This window comes from Taudactylus pleione, unplaced genomic scaffold, assembly GCF_031769625.1.
Source record: "Taudactylus pleione unplaced genomic scaffold, aTauple2 ptg000016l, whole genome shotgun sequence".
In the NCBI taxonomy this organism is placed as follows: Eukaryota; Metazoa; Chordata; class Amphibia; order Anura; family Myobatrachidae; genus Taudactylus; species Taudactylus pleione.
In genome coordinates, this window is record NW_028284418.1 from 3,888,303 (window position 1) to 3,904,953 (window position 16,651).

Sequence of the window (16,651 nt, forward strand, 5' to 3'; positions counted from 1 at the left end):
ATATTTTATATTAGTTATGTATGTAATGTAATGCAATTATGCACTGTCACTCTCACCAGAATATTTTATATTGGTTATGTATGTAATGTAATTATGCACTGTCACTCTCGCCAGTATATTTTATATTGGTTATGTATGTAATGTAATTATGCACTGTCACTCTCGCCAGTATATGTTATATTGGTTATGTATATAATGTAATTATGCACGGTCACTCCCGCCAGTATATTTTATATTGGTTATGTATGTAATGTAATTATGCACTGTCACTCTCGCCAGTATATTTTATATTGGTTATGTATGTAATGTAATGTAACTATGTACTGTCACTCTCGCCAGTATATTTTATATTAATTATGTATGTAATGTAATGCAATTATGCACTGTCACTCTCGCCAGATTATTTTATATTGGTTATGTATGTAATGTAACTATGCACTGTCACTCTCGCCACTATATTTTATATTAGTTATGTATGTAATGTAATTATGCACTGTCACTCTCGCCAGATTATTTTATATTGGTTATGTATGTAATGTAATGTAGTTATGCACTGTCACTCTCGCCAGTATATTTTATATTAGTTATGTATGTAATGTAATGCAATTATGCACTGTCACTCTCGCCAGTATATTTTATATTGGTTATGTATGTGATGTAATTATGCACTGTCACTCTCGCCAGTATATTTTATATTGGTTATCTATGTAATGTAATTATGCACTGTCACTCTCGCCAGTATATTTTATATTGGTTATCTATGTAATGTAATTATGCACTGTCACTCTCGCCAGTATATTTTATTTTGGTTATGTATGTAATGTAATATAACTATGCACTGTCACTCTCGCCAGTATATGTTATATTGGTTATTTATGTAATGTAATGAAACTATGCACTGTCACGCTTGCCAGTATATTTTATATTGGTTATGTATGTAATGTAATTTAACTATGCACTGTCACTCTCGCCAGTATACACTGGTGGCCAAACTTGTGACACATTTTGAAATGTGAATGTTTTTCAACTTTGAATGCTTATAGAAACTGTTACACTGCACACAGTGCAATGATTCATATATCAAATGAAAGGAAATTTAATGCTGAATTCAACACAATAAACAGAGGTCAAATATTTGCATTACAAGGGAAGTTATGCTACTTTCAGTCAGACAAAGAAGCACAGATGCGTGAGATGCAAGAAGCGGATTGTAGTGACAGCTACTACCGTACCAGCCAATCGGAATCGTCGTTCTGAGCACCAATCAGCTGTTGTTTATGAGCAGGTGCAAGGTCATGTTCAGAGGTGGGAAAGGTCAGTTTGGCTGTTTAATTTTGCAGAATAAAGTTGGTTACTGAAGTGCAATTACGGTTGGTTGTTTGTGTGTATTGTTTAGTGCTATTGACGGTGTAAAAAATAAATACAACAATGTCATCCAGGCAAAGTGGTGACTGGTCACCCAGGTAGAGATCCAGGATTGTGGTGTTACGTGAAAATGGTCTTTCGTATGCAGCAATTGCGAGAGAAGTTGGTGGGAATGTGACAACATCAGGAGTACGAAAGTTTTGTTTACGCTATCAGGAAACACAAACTATACAAAACAAAGAAGGAAAAGGCCGGAAAAAGTGCACAACAGCTGTTGATGATAGGTGAATAAAATTAATTTGCGTCAGGGACAGATGGATGTCATCTGCGGCCATTAGCAGTGAACTGAGTGCAACTGGTGTTTTTGTCAGTGCAAGAACGGTACGGAGAAGACTAACAGTGGTTGGCCTAAAAGGTAGGATTCCCCGAAAAAAGCCATTGCTCAATAAAAAGCAGCGGCAGAAATGAATACAGTGGGCAAAATAACACATTGCATGAACAGAAGGTCAGTGGAAACAAGTGATGTGGAGTGACGAAACTAAGATATCGATATTTGGTAGTGATGGGGGAAAAAGCGTGAGACGTCACATTGGGGAAGAGGTACATCCAGATTGCATTCAAGGAACAACAGAGAATCCTACAAGTGTTATGATCTGGGCATGTATGACAGCAAATGCTGTAGGCCGCCTTTATGTCATAGATGGCACACTGAACAGCAGAAAGTACATTGACACCACCCTACAACCAAACCTTCTACGTTTTATCAGGGATCTTTTTTCAGATAATGTCCCATTTTTTTTCAAGCAGGATTTTGCTCCCTGCCACACTGCATGGATATGCCAACTGTGGTTCACGGAGAATGACATACAGGTGCTGGGATGGCCAGGAAACAGACCAGACCTGAACCCCATAGAACATTTGTGGTTCCGTTTGAAAAAACTGGTACATCTGAGGCATCCATCCAATAAAAGTTGATTAATTGAGGCTATAATTTTCTCAGGGCACCACATAATAAAGAAGGAAGAGCTCCAAACATTGGTTGGCTCAATGCCACGTCGCTGTGCTGCTGTCTTGAAAATTAAAGGATACCCAACGAAATACTGATAGGACAGTAACATAATAAGTACACAGGGATTTTCACCATAAGTGTTGTTTTCACTGCATAACTTCCCTTGTACTGCACATATTTGACCTTTGTTTATTGTGTTGAATTCAGCATTAAATTTATTTTCATTTGATATATAAATCATTGCACTGCATGAAGTGTAACAGTTTTTATAAGCAGTCGAAGTTGAAAAACATAAAAATTTCAAAAAGTGTCCGCAATTTTGGCCACCACTGTATGTTATATTGGTTATGTATGTAATGTAATGTAACTATGCACTGTCACTCTCGCCAGTATATGTTTTATTGGTAATGTATGTAATGTAATGTAACCATGCACTGTCACTCTCGCCAGTATATGTTATATTGGTTATGTATGTAATGTAATGTAACTATGCACTGTCACTCTCGCCAGTATATGTTATATTGGTTATGTATGTAATGTAACTATGCACTGTCACTCTCGCCACTATATTTTATATTAGTTATGTATTGTAATGTAACTACAGTATGCACTGTCACTCTCGCCAGTATATGTTATATTGGTTATTTATGTATTGTAATGTAACTACAGTATGCACTGTCACTCTCGCCAGTATATGTTATATTGGTTATTTATGTATTGTAATGTAACTATGCACTATCCTTAAATGTAGACATGTAGGTTTACTAAACAACACTGATCTGTACCATGTGCCCGTCAATCTGCATTAATAAGATGTTTGCCTGCACATGTGCTACAAAAATGGGATCTCTGGTTATAGGGGCAGCTTGGGTAGAGGGTAACCAACCTCCTGAGTATCTAAATATTAATACTGTATATTGATTGACCCCAGCGTTCGGTATGAGTATATGATAGGTTGTAAATATATATCAATGCCTTGTTAAGAGGTGTTGAATGTTTTACACAAAATAAAAATAAGGGTTTACACTATTGTCACAATCAACAATAAAGATTTAAATGAGTGACATCCTGCTATAAACCAAAGAGACATTTAATGAGAGGGAAATCATATGTTGGTCCTTCTATAGCACTGCCACAGATAATAATGTGGTATTGGGAGGGTTAAAGTCTGAGTGAGAAATGCTACTCTAACACTGCTGCTGACTAGAGAGATATAGTTACGGAACCCTTGGAGCAAGGCACTCACCAGGAAGCTGCAAAGCTTAATCTCCACAAGGACATGAGGACAAGGGGCTAATGAAAACATTATAACTACCTGGCAAAGCATGGATTTTTCGCGACACCTGGAGAGCCACGGGATGCCAAGGTCTGCACCAGCAGTACTGCCAGTTACATTTTCTAGTAGGAAAGAGTCTAGCACAGGTGTACAGAACTCTACCTCGTATGACTTATATTATAATATGAGATATGGTAAGAACTTACCCTTGTTATCTCTATTTCTACAAAGTCCATAGGGTTCCACAGGATACCTTGGGGTATAGGTGATGACGTCAGTCTTCAGGCACCACAGAGTTAAAGTTTTCAGCCTCCCAGGATGCATCTGGGTCCCTCTCCTATACCCCGCCCCCGGGCCAAGGCATCTCAGTTACGTCACAAGCCATAGGCCGGAGGAGGAGAAGAAAGAGAGAGAAGAAAAAAATCTGGACACTCACAAGAATCACATTCTCACCATAGGGAGACGGACAAACCGGTGACCAGAATAAAGCCCATCTGCAGTACAGGTGCGCCAGGGTGGGAGTCCTGTGGAACCCTATGGACTTTGTAGAAATAGAGAAAACAAGGGTAAGTTCTTACCATATCTCATATTTTCTACTTCAGGGTCCATAGGGTATCCACAGGATACCTTGGGGATGTCCCAAAGCAGTATCCTTTAAGGGTGGGGACGCTCCTGTGCTGAGAGGAGAATCCGCCGCCCGAATGAAGCATCCTGAGAGGCAAATATGTCAAAAGCGTAATACCTCACAAAGGTATTGACAGAAGACTACGTAGCAGCCTTGCAGATCTGAACTGCAGAGGCACCACGTCTAGCTGCAAACGAAGGACCCACAGACCTAGTGGAATGAGCCCTCACCAAGGAGGGAACTGGAAGACCTTCATGAAGATAAGCTTCTGAAATTGCCATACGAATCCAGCCTGCCAAAGTCTACTTTGAAGCAGGCCAACCCTTTTTACGGAAGCCATAGAGGACAAACAAGGCGTCCGACTTCCTAAAAGAAGAAGTGCGGTCAACATAAATTCTCAATGCCCGCACAACATCCCAAGTGGCGTCACCCACTGAAAGTCCAGGTGAATTGAAAGCCGGCACAACAATTTCTTCATTGATGTGAAAACTGGATACCACTTCGGGAAGGAATCTCGGACGAGTGCGAAGCACCGCCCTATTCCTATGAAAAATCAGAAAAGGGGGTCTACAAGAGAGAACCCCTAAATCCGAAATCCGTCTGGCCGAGGCAATGGCCAGAAGGAATATGGTTTCAGCTGTAAGCCATTTAAAGTCCACTGAATCCAGTGGTTCAAACGGCGGTCCCTAGAGAACTCTCAGGACCACAGCCCAATTCCAAGGCGCCACCGGTGGAACAAAAGGTGGCTGAATGCGAAGAACACCTCGCATAAAGGTGTGCACATCAGAGAGCGCAGCAATCCTACGATGAAACCAGACTGACAGGGCAGACACCTGCACTTTCAGAGAAGCCAGGCGAAGCCCATGATCCAGTCCAGCCTGTAGGAAAGCCAACACCCTAGACAGGCGGAACTCCCTAAGGGAATACCCTCTAGGTCTACACCACCGGAAGAAAGTATGCCACACACGATGGTAGATTCTTGCCGAGGAAGGTTTACGAGCTCTTAGTATGGTTTGCACCACGGAGCTAGAAAAACCCTCTGGACCTTAGCATGACCGTTTCAACAGCCACACCGAGTCAGGTCCGGGTGAAGACAAGGACCCTATGACAGCAGATTCGGTCGTAATGGTAACCTCAGAGGAACGTCTACTGACAGACTCTGGAGGTCGGAGAACCAGTGCCGTCTGGGCCACTCGGAAGCTATCAACAGTAGCGTACCTCCTTCTTGATTTGAATTTCCGTAATACCCGCGGAAGAAGGGAAAACGGAGGGAAAAGGTAGGCAAACTGGAACGTCTACTAGACGGACAGGGCATACACCAGAGACGATTTTCGTCTCCTGTTCGAGACCCGTACACCGGCAACTTGTTGTTGTGCCGGGACGCTATGAGGTCTATCTCTGGAAGACCCCACTTGTTCACCAGACTCCGAAAGACGTCCTGGTATAAAGACCACTCTCCCGGTTCCTCCTTGCTGGTTTAAATAGGCCACCGTGGTGGCGTTGTCCAACGGGACCTGCACAGGGTGACCCTGGAGAACCGGCTGTGCCCGCTGGAGAGCTCTTGACACCGCATGGAGCTCCAAAATGTTTATTGGAAGCTCCGCTACCGCCCGAGTCCACCTGCCCTGAAACAAGTGTGGACCCGTGACAGCTCCCCAGCACCGGAGACTGGCGTCCGTTGTTAACAGGACCCAGTTCGTCACCCAGAACGGGCGACCCTTGTTGAGGTGGGTCGTCTGCAAACACCAGGTTAGAGACAGGCGAACATCCGGAGTGAGCCCCATCGTTTGGGACTTGAGACACTGAGGCAATCCATTCCATCTGGACCGGATCAATAGCAGCAGAGGTTTGGAGTGAAATTGGGCGTACTCCACCATGTCGAATACCGACACCATTGAGCCCAATAACCTCTTTGCCAAGTGTATCGACACTCGACGACACTGCAGACAACTGCGCACCCTTAACTACAAAGCAAGGATCTTTTCCTCCATCACAAAGATCCACTGCTGCCTGGAGTCCAATAAGGCCCCGAGGTGCATGATCCTCTGAGACGTGGTGAGAGTGGACCTCTGCCAGTTTGTCAACCAGCCGTGACGTTGCAGTACCGCAATCGTCAGAAGATTGCCAATCTGAGGAACTGCTGATGGCGCAAAAGAATAGGGACATGCAGGTAAGCGTTCTGGATGTCCAATGACACCATGTAGTCCCCAGGTTCCAGTGCCAGAATAATGGACCGCAGGGTCTCCATCCGAAACAGAGGCAACCTCAAGGACTTGCTGAGGGCCTTTAGGTTTAGTATTGAACGGTAAGACCCATTGGGTTTCTGCACCAAAAATAGAATGGAATAGAAACCCAGGCCCCTCTGGGAAATAAGAACATGCACTGCGACCAGCACCGGGCGAACTGAAGCAGGCGCCCCCCACTTTGGGGTCCCCCAAAAGGAGGCCTGGACCGTCAGGCCGCAGGTTTGTTATCTGACCTAGGAGCCGGACGTCTGGTACTCCAGACCTGTTTCTTGGGCTTGGACAATTTCTTGGCCCCAGCCTGCCGTGGAAAGGACTGTACTTTAGGCCTACCTTGGGCCCTGTGAGGCCAAAAGGACAACCCACCAGCACTAGAAGGAATCGTAGCAGACAGAAGACATGCAGATTTTGCTGCTGCCAACGTAACTACAATTTTGTCCAGATCTGGACCAAATAGTACCTGTCCAGACCTTCTAATCCCTTTTTGGAATCCGCGTCCGCTTTCCAAGAACGCAACCATAAGGTGCGACGAGCAGCCACGGCTGCAGAGGAGATCCTAGAGGTGAGCATACAAATATCTAAGGCCGCTTCATTAATGTAAGTGGCCGAGTCTCGGAGATTGCCCACCAACTCGGTCTGTTCAGCTGAACAGTCAGAGTCCAAAGACGCCTCCAAATTATCCGCCCAGCGCTCCATAGCTCTGGCTACCCAACACACGGCCAGAGCCGGTCTGGATGCTTCCCTGCAAGGGAATAAACGGATTTGAGGCAGATCTCCACCTTGCGGTCAGTGACATCCTTCAAGGATGACATCGAAGGCATAGGCAACGTGGCACTTTTGACTAGGCGTGTGACATGTGAATCCACTTGCATAGGGGATTCCCGCTTACAAAAATAATTGACCGCAAACGGATAAGCCACGGCTAAGCGTCTCTGGGGCTGAAACCGTTTACCTGGATTTTTCCACGCCTCCTCTAAATGATCCACTAATTGATCAGAAAGAGGGAACACCGTAGCCTCACCCTTAATATCCTTAAAAAGGCATATATGAATGTGGCCACCAAAGGATTAATATCCTCAATAACTAAAGCCGAGCGGACCGCTCGAATAAGACCAGGGATATACACCTTGGACTTAGCGTCCGGCTCTTTGGTACGGAGAGGTTCTTGGTCAGATAGATCCAGAATCTCCCCATGATCTGACGTCTCATCGACATCCCCATAAGGAGCAGATAAAGACGCCACTGGCCGTTATGAGGCCGCAACAGACTCCCCCTGTAAAACATCGGACAAATGCTGAACCAATGTAGTTAAGAGTATTAACCCACGCAGGCTCCGGAGAAACCTGGGAAGGGACAGGGAGACTGTGGGGTACCATCAATTGTCTCGGGAACTCCCGCATGGGTGACGACACCACTGACTGCTGGGACAAACCCGTCTGGGTAAACGCAGGTGGCGGAGCTAGCTGGCCCACAAGGGTTTTAAGCGCCTTAGCAAAACAAGCCCAGGGAGGTTCCTGTACCGGGACCGTGACCATAATCGGCCGTGACAGTGCCAGGCACTGGGGGCATAACCCCTCCGCGTTACCCTCCCCCTCCGCTATTGGTACCTTACATTTAGTACACATGAGCTGGAGAGGAAAATCAGTCTCAGACATGATGGTAAGTATGTGACACTCACACCTATACGTATTGGTATAGTGTGAATAACACCCTGCACACCGCGCACCGCAAGGGCTTTGAGCAGAGCAAGATCAGGGATAGTAATAAAGCTGACAGTAGAAAGTGAAAGTACAGACAGCAGGCTAGCAGTTCAGTCACATACAATGCAGAAGAAACAAATCCCTGCACTATTAGCGCTGATTCTCAACTACTCAGACCCTCAGGCTGGTAGGACTCAGCGCTGCATACACTGACCTGTGACAAACAGAGGAGAGGTATGCTGGGGGACCCAGACCGCAATGCCACCGCTCACAGGCTTCCAGCAGTGTTCACCATGCTTTAAAGATGGCCACCGAGGAGCAGAAGATGAAGGAGGCCGGCCTGGGGAGGACAGCTGACACACTGTGGCCAATCAGGCAGAGCAGAGAGGCTGTGTGCAGCAGGGGAGGCGCCGGCTGTGAGACAGGGAAAGCGCGCTCCCCTGGCATGCATTTAACCCCTGGGACGCCGCAGCGCATGCCGCTCAGCAGCGGCCCGCTGTCCCAGGGGGTAGTGGAAGCGCAGGTTGGTCGCCTGGCTCCACGCTGCAGCCAGTCCCCAGGGAGCCCCCTGCCTGGGGACTCAGGACCATGTGACCAGCGGGGACCCACCGCGGGACCCCGCTGCTTACCTGCATCCCCTTGGAACGGGCAATGGTCCAAAACATCTGGGGACACCGCTAGCCGTGACCCCAGATGTCTACCAGCATCCCCGGATCAGTACCGGCGTTCTGGTACCGGCGGGGTGTAGGGGAGAAAGCATGGACGTCAGTACTGACTGTCCATGCTGTACTCCCAGATGTGCAGCCAGCTCTGCCTTTAAAAGAAACTTCAGGGGCTCTTCATAGCCCCCCTCTGCACAGTGCCTCCGACTCCGGCCAGGCACCGACGAAACTGAGATGCCTTGGCCTGGGGGCGGGGTATAGGAGAGGGACCCAGATGCATCCTGGGAGGCTGAAAACTTTAACTCTGTGGTGCCTGAAGACTGACGTCATCACCTATACCCCAAGGTATCCTGTGGATACCCTATGGACCCTGAAGTAGAAAGGAGCTGGTTTTTACTGTACTTAACCTGTGCTTGCACATCCCTTCCCTCCCATGTTCCTACTTCTGAGTAGGAACATTTCCAAATTATATAGGGGTGATGTATCAAGCAGTGAAAAGAGTGGAGAAGTCAACAAGTGGAGACATTGCCCAAAGCAACCAATCAGTGGAGAAGTCAACAAGTGGAGACATTGCCCATAGCAACAAATGGATGGCACTTAATAAATTCTACTTCAAAGCTGATCGATTGGTTGCTATGGGCATACCTCAGAAACATTACACATCCTCCTTTAAAACACAGGTGCTGTGGGGTTTATTACACCTGAACTGACAACCCCTATAGTACAGAGAATGTCCTGATATATGTTATCGCATAAATGATGATGTACCTGGGAATATGTCAACATCTTTCAACGGTAAGGCATAGATGAGGGTATTCACTGTCTGCAGCATCAAACTTGCACTTGGAATATGTTGTGTGATCAGTGCAGAAATAGCCGCTACATCACTCGATGGTTTTATATCCATGCTAAATAGAAAGGAAACAAAGTAAGAGTGAAACACAGACAAATACAGCAGTGCTCCATCCAATAATTAGCATAATCAATAAATAAACAATCACAAGACAGAAAAAATACAATACAAAAATACCTTAAGCGATAGCCAACACCCCATTTGCTCTTGAGGAACAGGGAGGAACCAACGCATTTCAGTGTTCCTTGTGATATAACAGCCTTTCGGTCTACATTAAGGAAAGCAAATTAGTTGCGCATGAAGATATAAGCATTTCAGTTAGGCTAGAACATCAAAAGCTGGAACACCATCTGAAATTATGATGAACTAGATGACATTGCAGCAAACTAGTAATTGTGAGGCCAACACGCTACTGTACCTGGGTCATTTATGATGTATTTAAGGTAAGTTCCTTTTCACCAGTTTTATCACTCTATTTTGCATTTATGCATGTCTCTATCCTATTGTGAGTATGGTGGAACTTGACAATATCGGTTTTCTGTGAAATGGGAGTTTCGGGACCCGCGTGGCGACAGTGCGATCACATGGAGCTGTTCCGTCTTGTGAAAGTGTCATGGGAGAGTAGCCAGAGTTCTGTACTGTTCTGAATGTACCATGTGCCGAGAAGGGAAGCCTGTTTCAGATGGACCTCTTGCATCCAGCATGGGGATGGTGCAAGTACTGATACTAATTATGAAGGTAGCGGCTATGGATGGAAAAAGAGTGGACGAGCGGCACAAATCTTCACATTAGCCCTGTGGAAACTCACATTAGCATAAGGTAGTAAATCAGGCTTTGGCAGCATCAAGCAAACATCAGCAAACACTGCCACTTTGCGTCCTACTCAGAGTCAGCCACTTAGGCCTCTGACACAAGACTTTGTAATGTGTTTCTTTCTGCATTTTACTGATCCAAAAACGCAGGTAACTAAGTTGGCACCACTGATACAGCTTTCTTCTGCTATGTGTCTTTTGTTCTATTTCATTTATAATAACACCAGGGGGCTTATGTAATAGGGTGCGACTGGCAGCCACTGCAGGAACTACAGCAAGTCTTCCCATATTTTTGCAAAAAGAGATGGCTATCCTATTCAGCAAATTTTGCATAGACCTTTACAGACACCCATGATCACTTTTATTTTATTTGGGAAGATGAAACTCTGGGACTTCCGCATGAAAAAGCAAACTGTCACAACGCACCGGATCCCGGTGCTCACTTACCGGGTCTGGCAGCACTGATCAGGGCAGCAGCTCTCCCTCTGCTGCTGGCTGCAGCTCCTCCTCATGTCCGCGGCTTCCATAGGGAAGCGCGAGTTGCTAAAAGACAAATTTAAAGGTACAGGCGCGCACAATAGTGACGTCATTGTGGGCAGCAAATCTGAACTGTCACTATGTAAGGAGAAGTCTGGACATTTATACTCCAGCATTTCCGGTGATTACTAGTGCTCGTTCTTGAACTCGGCTTCGTTTGTGACCTGGTTCCGTCTCCGCCATGGTACTGAGCTTGTATTCCATATTTGAGCATGGCTATCCTCCGTGACCTGTTTCCGTCTGCTCCCTGGTACCGTCTTGTCCGTTTGGTTCTGACCTGGCTTGTCGACTACTTGATACACCTGCATTGTATTCCACTCTATCCAGAAAACACCAGCACCTGTACAAGGGAACCAAGTCCGAGGGCCGCGGCCTTGCAGGGGGTCCCTGGTGAGTACCGCCGCCCTGGTGAGTACCGCTGTCCATTGGCAGTCGCCTGTCTGCGAGTAAGGTATATGCAAATGGAATATAAATTCCCTCCCTTGTGTACATCGTGCAGCCGAATGTGCAAGGGCTGAGACGCCCACTTTTAGCCCCCATGCATGCTTTAATACCAGTTGGTGCGTCCTCATACGCCACCATCGAAATTTGCACCAGCCCTATGGCAGGTGCACTTTCTCCATCTGACCACGGCTGTGCATCTGTAACCACAGCTGCTTGCGTTGACACGCCACGTCCCATTTTTGTGTGCTCTACTTGTCATCAACTAGTCACTGCCATGGAGCGCCCATCACTGTTTTCGCCAATGTTCTGATACCGTCTGAGCCGATCACGACAGCACAGGGGATTTCAGAGTTGCAAATAATCGCTCAACTATGTATGTGAACACCGGCATTGCGTTCAACTCATAATCAGGCCCTCTGTGGCACAGTTGGTGCCATGGGCCATTAGGTGAGTTATGTCTTACTGTGCGTGCACAGGAGTAAAGGGCTCTATTAGACTACCAAGATACCACAAGATGGATGGATAAGGAGCATAGTATTGGACAATGTAGACTTTCTGCAACAATAAAAAGGTATTGGGGTCACATTTTATTTTGGAACTGTTGGGGAGATTTATCAAACTTCCTAAAGAGGTAAAGTGGAGGTCTCACCAATAGCAACCAATCAGCTTCTAGCTGTCATGTTATAGCATGTACTAGATCAGTGATGTCAAACTTGGGCCCTTCAGCTTTTGTGGGACTACATATCCCAACATGCCCTGCCACAGTTTTAGCATGCTTTAAGCGCAAAACTGTGGCACTGCATGCTGGGATGTGTAGTTTCATTGCAGCTGGAGGGCCTCAGTTTGACACCACTGTACTAGATAAATGATAGTTGTAATCTGTTTGGTTGCTATGGGTGACTCCTCCACTTGTCGTTTATAGAAAGTGTGAGACAGATGTGTCCTCACTCCTCTTTGCTGCAGTCGAGCCAAACAGCCCCGCTTGGCGCACCTGGTCCCGTGAGACTCTGCTAGCGCCGGGCATCTTTTTTTTTTTGCTGAAAGTGAGTCTAAGTCGCAGTGTGATGCGACTAGGACGCATCAGGAGACTGTGATGATTAATTTGATATGTGATACTTGTATATCTGTGTGTGACTGAGTCGTCTAATCAGCAGGCAAGTGCCACAATGCAATGGTTGTAGCTTTTTTTCAAGCCAAGTTCCATTTACAGACTCAGGGCCTGATTCAGAGATTTAAGCAAAGCCGATATTTTCACAGATCGAGCGATTATTTGCAAATGTGCATGCGCAAAAGCTGCACTGTGCATTCGCAGCGATTGCATTGCTATTACGACCGTACATAAGAACCATTCGCAGAGTGACAGGTAGTCAGCTTTTGGGGTGGTAACGGGGGGCTGTTTAAAAGAACGCAGGCATGTCTGACCATTTAAACGCCATTATGTGGGTGTGCATAAATTAGTAATTGTGATCTCTTGTGCTACGGATAACGTTTCCGGCTGTACCACAGACACCTCTGCTGGGGAACCTTCAGTCCCCATACTATATGGACATATTTCCCTCCCGAGTCTAAACACAGGCAATGATTTTTTTAAGCCTATAGTGAGCTGATATACCTGGCTATTGATTCCCAAACATACGGACTGTAGCCGCTGGACCTGTGAGTAATTCTATCAGTGAATATACTTATCTTGGATCGCAGGAGGATCTGTGAGTAACGACACACTTTTAACAGACGACTATAAGCTTGAGACTGCTACTTTTCAATATTCACTTATAAAAGGGGGCCGATATACACCAGTGATAAGCTACGTTCACGACCTCGGTGGTTTCATTCATTGCATACAGCTGGTTTTATATATATATATATATATATATATATATATATATATATATATATATATATATATATACATACACATATATATATATATATATATATATATATATATATACATACATATATATATACATACATATATACACACACAGTATATATATATTTTTATTATTATTATTTTTGATACAGAGATGTTCCTGGAATGTTAGAAAGAATTCCATTTACTGATCTATACCATCTGTAATCACAGACATCTGCAACAATTCTGTTACTGAGTTTCTATTTGACACATTGACACAATACGTAAATTGTTTAGTACAATGTGAAATGTTATATGCTAGTTTTAACTTATGCGTTACTTTTTAATGGCAAATTAAACTTAACTATTGACATCTCAGCAATCTTACATTTTTCTTGTGATTATATTAGACAGTTATAACACATATTTGGTTTCTGATGTATTTATAACGACGTGAGTTGCTTTTTGAATTTATCATTGTCCATTGAGAGGGTTAACTATTAGTGGATGCGCAGACTGTTCTTTATCTATATGTTTGCAGCTGGTCAGACTTGCCGCATATGCAGCATGGGTGCCCGTTGTGCGTCGATGTTACTGATGTTTACGCTGTTGCACGTCGTCGGATGAATAACAGAAGGCAGCAGTGGGCATCCCTATGCTGTGCTTTGGAAGGCATTAGCATATTTTAGCAACTGCAGTCCATGAGAGAATGCAGTTGCGATTGCATTAATGTACGTCTCTGAATCAGGCCCTCAGTCTCGCAAATCAAATTAATCAGCACAGTCTCCTGGTGCGTTCTAGGCGCATCGCGACTTAGATGCATTATCGGCAAAATGAGACGGCCGATGCTAGTAGAGTTGTGTGGGACCTGGCGGCTCACTTACGCCAGGCATATCGCAACGTGGGGTCTATTTACTAAGCTGTGTTAGGAGATAAGTGAACGGTGATAAGGTACCAGCCAATCAGCTCGTAACTGCCATTTTTTAAACACAGCCTGTGACATGGCAGTTAGGAGCTGTTTGGCTGGTACCTTATCACCGTTCACTTTATCTCCTAACACTGCTTAGTAAATAGACCTCTGTATGTCGTATTGAGGCTAAATGGGCAAGGACACATCTATAAATATCCCCCTATGCTTCCAAATTGTTGGGACAGGCTCTAGGCATGTGCAAATGTTTATTTTTTTTATACAGATGTCGGGAACTCCCATCCTGCCACAGTCTTTTCTTTTTTTGGCTCTATTTGTGTTTCAACTTTTTTTTATGACCAGCAATATCCTCCTCCCTTCAGGTTTCATGTGTACAACCTGACATACATTAGAGGTATTTCTACCAAACATAGCTTCTTCTGTGGATATATATTTCTTAATGTGTAAGGAAATAGTTTGTCATACAAAGTGTGTCCATTATTTTACCAATGCTCATGTCATCTTACTGATGACAAAAGACAGAAAGGGAATAATTGGAAGATTCTATACAGATGACACAGCACAAGTGTCCTGGATTGCAAAGTACCCTGATGTTGCAGGTAATCCCTTTTGATGATGGTTTTATAAGTAAGTAATATAACATTGATAGCACATACAGTCAGTGCAATGGAACATGCTGGTGCTATATAAATAAATGCTAAGAAATAAAGCTATGTAGCTTATGAAGTCGTGTACCTGCCAGGATGTCCGCCTCCTCCATACAGTGAGTGGTGAACACAATTACACTGTTTGCCTTCCTTTTCTTCAGTACATTCCAGACTGTGTAACGGGAGCAGGAATCCATGCCAGCAGTTGGCTCATCCAGAAGCAGCACCTGCAGGAAACATTAGATGTCCCTCAAACACAATGGAAGGGTCATGTTAAGGGAATGTCATGGAATCACTAAGCAACATAAGTATCTATGGCTGTCTTTTTCACCACTGATGTGGCTGTCTTTTTCACCACTGATGTGGCTGTCTTTTTCACTACTGATGTGGCTGTCTTTTTCATCACTGATGTGTTTAAAATGGCACTAGCTGTCCTCTACTTACCTATAAGAAGACCAGAAATATAATCTTCAAACAACTTAATGCAATTTTATCAACCTGCCCAGGTCTGTGCTTATAATGGATAATTGATTAGAGTATAGATAAAGGTCACCATATACCGTAAACTGACCAGTTTGCACAAAGTACCTTTTCTTAATTAACAACATATTAACAATTACCTACATAATACTTGCCCTTTGCTTCATGCTGACATTTGCCTATGGCAATATTATGCAAATGAGCATGAGCAATCAAATTTAGCAGCATCCGTTCAATGTAAAAATCTAAGGGTGCCTACACACTAGGTGATTTTTTACAAGATCTGCCCGATTCCGACGCATCAGAATGACAGATCGTGTAAAATATGTCCTAATCATGAGTGTCCAGTCACGATCACGATGCCGATGCGCGTACCCGCTGGTCGTACATCGCATCTTCAGATCTTGCCTGCTGCAGGCAAGATCTGAAAATCTCAGTCACGATGCAGTGGAATAGTTAGGATGCACGATAGATCGTGGGTCAATTTGTGTAGTTTTTAACACCAAATTGTGCTAACGATTGCCGGGGAGCTGTCGGGGGAGAAATCGGACACGATATCGCAACATGACCATATCGTCTAGTGTGTAGGTACCTTTAGATCACTGTGTTTAGAGCAAAAACAAGCTAATTTGATAAATGTAAAGGGTAATGTGTACATTTTAATTAATATAAACAAGAACAATTGTTCATGTTAAAGCCCTCTTAACCTGTTCCCAGCAATGCAATATTGATAATGGCCCCCATTCTAAATATGTCATATCATACAATAGACACTTATAAACATTTATTAAAGATTGAAGGTGTGCATTTCAATGCTGGATCCACACTCCATGGGCATAATTTAGGAAGCATAAAATGAGCCATGAGCAATACCAGATTCTTTTACGTAGTGCTCTGTACCTGCTGAGTTTTTCAGAGCTTTGCAAAAGTTTATTCAAACATGGGTAGCATGATTGTTGAAATTTGATGAAGTTTGGGTTTTGGTGGCTTTTAGGCGAGTTGCTTGCCATGGAGGGGAGCACATGGCCATTTTCGCTCTGCAAAAGGACTTTTCACCAACTCCTAGCTGATAGATATCAGGTCTCATCCTTTACTTCAATGGTATGTATTTATAGCTGCACTTTGCCTAATGTAACAAAACCTTTAATACACAAAAGTGCCAAATGTTCCCTCATGATTAGTTCAAAATATACATAACCATGCAGTGTGTTAGGA

The 16,651-nt window shown here is 44.5% G+C and overlaps 1 protein-coding gene across 1 annotated transcript in view; it reads right to left on the bottom strand.

Annotated features, from left to right (window-relative positions):
• Nucleotides 1–16,651, bottom strand: part of ABCA5 (ATP binding cassette subfamily A member 5) — a 242,453-nt gene that overhangs the window by 92,261 nt on the left and 133,541 nt on the right. Inside the window, exons 15-17 of the mRNA XM_088474514.1 lie at nt 15,045–15,183; nt 9,911–10,001; nt 9,649–9,788 (exon numbers count right to left, since the gene is read on the bottom strand). Coding sequence (XP_088330640.1) covers nt 9,649–9,788; nt 9,911–10,001; nt 15,045–15,183 — 370 coding nt within the window. The remainder of the gene's footprint in view (nt 1–9,648; nt 9,789–9,910; nt 10,002–15,044; nt 15,184–16,651) is intronic.